Source organism: Octodon degus, unplaced genomic scaffold (assembly GCF_000260255.1).
Source record: "Octodon degus isolate 3935 unplaced genomic scaffold, OctDeg1.0 scaffold00016, whole genome shotgun sequence".
NCBI classification, from domain to species: domain Eukaryota; kingdom Metazoa; phylum Chordata; class Mammalia; order Rodentia; family Octodontidae; genus Octodon; species Octodon degus.
Genome location: NW_004524592.1, coordinates 7,062,678 through 7,069,279, shown reverse-complemented (window position 1 = coordinate 7,069,279; position 6,602 = coordinate 7,062,678). Strand labels below are relative to the sequence as shown.

The 6,602-nt window shown below is 43.5% G+C and overlaps 1 protein-coding gene across 1 annotated transcript in view; it reads left to right on the top strand.

Moving 5' to 3' along the window:
- The first annotated feature begins 525 nt into the window (after positions 1 to 525).
- The window catches only part of Unc80 (unc-80 homolog, NALCN channel complex subunit), a 270,597-nt gene continuing 264,520 nt past the window's right edge, over positions 526 to 6,602 (top strand). The window contains exons 1-4 of the mRNA XM_004626714.2: positions 526 to 687; positions 1,579 to 1,627; positions 4,439 to 4,595; positions 5,422 to 5,723. Coding sequence (XP_004626771.1) covers positions 596 to 687; positions 1,579 to 1,627; positions 4,439 to 4,595; positions 5,422 to 5,723 — 600 coding nt within the window. The 5' untranslated portion in view covers positions 526 to 595. The remainder of the gene's footprint in view (positions 688 to 1,578; positions 1,628 to 4,438; positions 4,596 to 5,421; positions 5,724 to 6,602) is intronic.

Genomic DNA, 6,602 nt, shown 5'->3' with positions numbered 1-6,602 from the left:
TCCTGCGCTCCTCCAGCTACCCTGAGGGTGGACTTTTGACCTCCTTGCTAGGGGTGCGAACGATGCCAGGGTAGGGACCGCTCTGCGGCTCTCCCAAGCTCCTCCTCCCCGGACGGTGACAGCTCTTCGATGCAGAGCTTGGGAAGCAGGACAGGGGACACCCTCGGGGTGCAGCTGACCGCGGAGGACGCCAGGTGCCGGGTCCGCAGAGGCCGCGCGCGCACCACGCAGAGCGTGGCCCCTGCGGGCCACAGCGCCCCCACGCCGCCTCTGGGTCCGGGACCGATGCGGGCCGCTGTCCACAGTAGGTGGTGCTGAAAGCGCGGAGCGCGCGCGGGGGCGCGGCGTTGAGCTCCTTGGAGCGCGCCCCTGCCCGCCGCGCAGCGCCCGCAGCCCTCCCCTGCCCGCGCAGCCATGTTCCACGCGCGGGGCGGGCTCGGGGAAGGGGAGCGAGACGGGGGAGCGGGGCGGAGAGAGCCGGCTCTGCCTCGGAGAAGGAGCGCATGAGAGCTGGGGCGGGCGGCGGGAGGAGGCGGCAGCGGCCGGCGAAGAGCCCGCGCTGGGTCCTGCGGGAGGACTCCCCGGAGCCACCATCATGGTGAAGAGAAAAAGCTCCGAGGGCCAGGAGCAGGACGGCGGCCGCGGCGTCCCCCTGCCCATCCAGACCTTCCTGTGGCGCCAGACCAGGTGAGGGGCGCAGAGGGCGCGCGCGCCGCCCGGGCCGGGCGCTCTGGGGTTGCCGGCGAGGCCGCGCCGCAGCCTGGAGCTCCCCTCTGCGCCTGGAAAAACAACCCTCCACGTCCGCTTGAAAACGCGCATTTAAAATATTTTGGTGAAGTTTGAGGACAAGCAGATTGGCAGTTTGGGAATGAATATGTACATTTTTCTGAGGGTTGTGGGGGAGGGCAGAGCGGCTGAAGGAGGGGGCAGGGAGCCAGGGAAGATAATTATGACTGGTTGGGCTCCTGCGTCCGATTCCCTCTCCGCTCCTGCTGTAATTCCAGCCCGGTGACCTGTTGTTTTTCCAGCTCCTGTTTGGCGGATATCTGCAGTGCCCACTTGTTAACCATTTTTGCTCAGATTCAACTAGCATAATCTCTCTGGCTAAAGCTCCTGAGGAAGATGTTTGATAAGGGATTTGTTCTCCCAGACAAGTCTGAAACCTATTGTAATAAACAGTGAACAAAATTTATTATTATTGTTACTATTATTATTATTAGATATATATCAGATAAGACATTAGATTGTGGAAATCACGATTCCCAGCACGGTTTCTGTTCAGTTTTTCTTATGGCCCTACACATGAGTGATGCACCACTTCTGACCATTGGTGGTTTAGAATTGGGCTAGGTAAAAGTCTTCAGAATAACAGTGGATATGGAAAATTATCTTTTTTTAATATATGTAATTACATATGTAAAAGCAAACATCGTCAGGTGTTCAGCACCTTGTCATTAACAAGCTATAAGGAAGCTTAAAATTTGAGCTGCATAGCATCATGTCTTTTTCATGTCATGAGGGTGCTTTAAAAGGAAATTTACTCGTGTTTGTAACAAATATTTCTTATTAATTTTTCAGTGCTTTTTTGAGGCCTAAATTGGGGAAGCAATATGAAGCTTCTTGTGTGGTATGTGATTTTTACCATTTAATGATCATTTTCATAGTCTGTGTTGTAATTTGAATCCAAAGAAAGACTAAATCATACTGACTGTACATTATTAATCCACTCGGCCAATATTATCGAGCACCTACCATGTGCAGTGCACAACTATACTCCTGGAATAGAGCCAAGAAGATACAAACTTGGTGTTACAGTCTAGTAAGAGGCACACAGGCCACAGACAAATAGGTAAGTAAAGTACAAAGTGAACCAGATGGTGATAAGCACTATGTAGAAAAATTAAGCAATAAATGTTAGGAATCACTATGATAGGGGTTTTAATTATTAAGCAGGGGGTGGATAAAGCTTAGTTCCTGAAGTCATGCTTGGGCAAGAGGAAAGACAGAGAACTGGGAATACCTTGGCATTGAGATTGCAGAGAGAACTGTAGGTTAAAGGACCTATGCCCCCAGTGGGAAATGAATGAAAGGTGGGAAGGGATTGAACAGTAGAAGGGAGGGCACAGTGATAACTGAGTCAGGTGGTAGAAGACCTTTCAGGGCAAAGGTGGAAAGTCAAACCGTGAATCAACAAAACTGAGGCCATTATATAGTGCACATTCATAGGAGGAGTACCTATAAGCATACCAATAATAGACATCTGGAAGTTCAGATTTTGCATGTGGTTTTCAAATCAGAAAATGAATGATATAAAATAACTGAGGGAACAATTTTATTAATGTGTATACAAAATAAACAATGTGAAATGAATAATGTGTGTGAGAGTCTAAATGAATCCCACAGCATTGAAGATTCCTATTTTACTGAGATAATAAGATGAAATCATGAAGAAAAATTGAACTTTAACAGACTGCATCAAAATTTGGACCTTTCACAAATGTCTTTTCATTGTATGTGGTATAATGTAAAAGCAGAAACCTACCTATTTACATCTTTTTGGTTAGAGTCTTAAGTTGCAATGGAAGCCAACTGGAGAGTTAAATGAGCGTGCACACACGCGCACACACATACACTCAATAGGAATTTGTTTTGAGTCTTCTATCTTTTAACATCACAGAGATATTTTTAAAATATAAATTTCTTGTAAGGACCTGTTAGTGGAATTAAAAATCATCCATGACTTTATTATGTCTGATTTATTATTATTATTATTATTATTATTATTATTATTATTTTGCCTTTTTGAGACAAGGTCTCACTATGCAGCTCAGGCTGGCCTTGAGCTCACTTTGTAGCCCAGGCTGATCTCTAACTCACAGGGATCCTCCTGTCAGCCTCCTGAGTGCAGGGATTACAGGCAAGTGCCACCACACCCAGCTAATATTTTAATGTAGTCAAAAAATATGAAGTTGTTAAATTATATTTGTGTTAGGTAGATAGATATGGATAAAGGTATGCAGATATCAGTATAGAAAACAATTTCCAGTATGTAAAAATCATGAAAAAGAAACATTAGTAACATTTGAGAAGAAAATTATATCAACTTCCCAAAACTCCTTGAGAGTATGAAGTACAGAACTGATCCTCTTCACTGTATCCATTAGGTTGTATAAATTCTTTCTAATCTTTTGGTCACCCTTTATTTAATGACACTTAGATATATAAGCACTGAGGAATTTAAATACATTTAAATTTTACCAGCATATCTAAAGGCTTCTATTTAATTTCTTAAAAGAAAAAAGAAAGATTACATCTGAGTGTATTCCTCACCAAAACTTCAGCGTACCTTGACTTTATAAAGGTGAACTAGGTTGGGGAGATAGCTCCGCGACTTAAGGGCCTGCCTGACAAGCATGTGGTTCTAAGTTCAGTTCCTGGTACCACAAAAAAATTAAATTAAATAAAGGTGAACTTTTTGAGTAAAAAGGTAAATAATTTTCATTGAATAATAATAATAAACCGTGTCTGTTTCATAAATAGCCTAGTAGCACAAAACAAACATTTGGTAATACCATGAGAACAATTAAGACTTGTAGTATTTTGATCTTTCGGGAAGATAATTTTGCAATTTCCTTGATGATTTGGTACATCAGTGCCAACCACGTTCCTACTATTCTAATATTTCATAGTTTTCCTTTCTTCAGTACCATGTAATGACATTCTTTTCCACCCTTAAAAAAATTTGAGTAGGACCAACTCATTTTTGTTCTAGGGTGCTTTAGTCTCAGAAAAAGCACCCTTGGCAGAGCAAGGAGATTTAGCAGGCAGCAAGTCTCCTTATTCCCTTCTTTTTTTCTCTCCCTTTCTCTTTCTGTACTCAACAAATAGTAAGTAGTAAGTGTGCTCTAATTTTTCCAGACATTAGGTTAAGGAGTGTTGTGTGTCGGATCAAGGCTTGAGACATGGAATAAATCAAGAACTTCAAAATCAGATTTCTTGAGAGTCCTGTCTTAGTTAATATATGCTGAACATACTGACATAAATTCCCTCCCTTAAGACAGTTTTGTGGATCACATTTCATTTTGGTCTGCAATTGTGACAGCCCCTTTGGATGACTCAATGTTCTACAAATATTATATTAAAAAACATCTCATGGGAGTATAGTGCTTAGAGTCTTTGTTAGAGCAAGCTTATTTTGACAGAAATAGGATTGCTTAGTAATTCAAGTCATACATTTTGGATCAGAGGCCTGCAAATGAACAACAAAAAGAAATTATAAGTGACCCACTAAAGGCCAACATACACATGGCGCGCAATGTGAGTGCGTCTTAAAGAATTTGACCTAGTGATTTGAATCGTCTATGGGACCTCGATGTACAGTTTTTACCAATCAGAATGTCCAGTCCCTTTTTCACGTGCCTTTTTTTTTAACCTACAGTCCTTTGAACGAGTGCTTGTAGAAAACAAATTGCACGGCCTTTCTCCTGCCCTATCCGAAGCCATCCAGAGCATTTCCAGATGGGAACTGGTGCAAGCAGCTCTGCCGCATGTTCTCCACTGCACGGCAACCCTCCTGTCGAACAGGAACAAGCTAGGTTGGTGCTCCTGCATTGCCTGTTTATAGCACCATTGCCCTTTATATCAAACACGCCTGAGAACAGCATGCAGTGGGAATTCACAGTGGTCCCAGGCACCATGCACACACGGCGTCATTCAGCTCTCACAGTTGCCCTTGCCTTACTGCTATCATAATTTCCACCATACCAAAGGGGGAACTGGTTGTCTTGCTTTTTATTTCTTAACTAGCAATACTTGAATATTTCTTAGACACTAAAGTCTTACAGGTAAGCCAAAGCCAAGGATTTTCTCTTTGGCATATTCACTGCAGATATTTCCCCAGCTGTGTAATGTTGTGAGTAAGTGAGTGTGCATGTGTGTGTATGTGTATGTTTGCACATACATAAAGATTATTTTGCAAATTGTTTTTAATCACTGGAAATGTGCCTAGCCATCTACCTCACATTAGAAGATGCAGTCTTCTCTGTTTCTTCTGCTCCTGTCATGAAGTTCTCTGCTCAAATGCTACCTTTATAAAGGGCCCTTTCAGACTCTGTTGTCCAAAATAGAATACTCATTATCTTCAGACCCCATACTTTTGCACCATGCTGCCTATTTAGTGGCATATCTGGGATCTGATTCTCATAGATTATACTGTAAGGATTACAGCCAAAAGAAAGCCCCCGCCTCCCCCCAAAAAAGCAAGAATGAGCCTTGCCAGCAGTTGTTGCTAGTACTATAGGGAAATATTAGTGTCTTCTGGGGAATTGGGGCACAGAGCAAAGTTTTTGCCAGATCAAAAGTTGAAATCCATTGTTCATCTCAGAGTTTGCCTTTACCTGGCTTTGTGGTTTTTCTGTGCAGGCCATCAGGATAAACTGGGTGTTGCTGAGACAAAACTCCTGCACACCTTGCATTGGATGCTCCTGGAGGCCCCCCAAGACTGCAACAGTGAGCGGTTTGGGGGCACAGACCGAGGGTCCAGCTGGGGTGGCAGTAGCAGTGCATTCATCCACCAGATTGAAAACCAGGGTTCCCCGGGGCAGCCCTGCCAAAGTGGCTCTAATGATGAAGAAGAGAACAGCAGAAGGAAAATCTTCCAGAACTCCATGGCCACCGTAGAGCTCTTTGTGTTTCTGTTCGCTCCTCTGGTACACAGGATCAAGGTAAGCAGGAAGCTAGTGCTGGGGCTCAGGACAGATAGAGTTGAGGCTTCCAGTGACATTCCCATAGACTAGAGTTCTTGAAATTGCATGACCTTACAAGCCAAGGTACTGAAAGTTCTAGTTTTTACTAAACTGATACACATTCCTTCAAAACCATCAATATTCATATATCCTTTACTCAAAAGTCAGTGGTTCTTCACCTGCCTCAAAATAATGCCGAACATATTAAACACTGTATATAAGGTCAAGCATGATCTAGAGCTTAAATTCTTTTCTTGATATGCCAACTGTCAATCTCTACTGCCCACCTCATGATCCAGCTGCAGGGGCCATTTGGCATCCTAATAACAGTTGAGCAGTTGTACTACTTCCCTTTTTGCTCAATACCACATGTTGAAATATGGAGAAAAAGTTGACTTCCATGGTGATCCAGTTTGGAGCCCTTCCCTGAACATACTCCTGCTCTCTGCCCTGCCCTCCTGTCTCTTCCATCTTCCTCTCATAGTTCAAACTCCAACTTCACTCTCATCATTTGCATAAAGGTTTCACCCCATCCTTCCTATGGAGACTGGGTCACTAACTCTTCCATGTTTGATGGCATTTTTAACTACTCCCACCCTCTACCCCATAGTTGTACATGAGCATGTCTTTCTCATCAATTCCCTCACAACTCATATGCCAACACCTTAAAAAGTTCTTCCTCAACTATTTTTATGCCATGGGTGTATTATCCTACTTCCTTTTTGTTTCCCTCAGCACTTATCGCATTCTGAAGTATCATGTTTGTGTGCTGGTTGCCTATAATGCACACCTGAACAGAGCTCCTTGGATAGAGTTCCTGCTTGTGATGGTCACACTATATCCCTAGTGTATAGACCA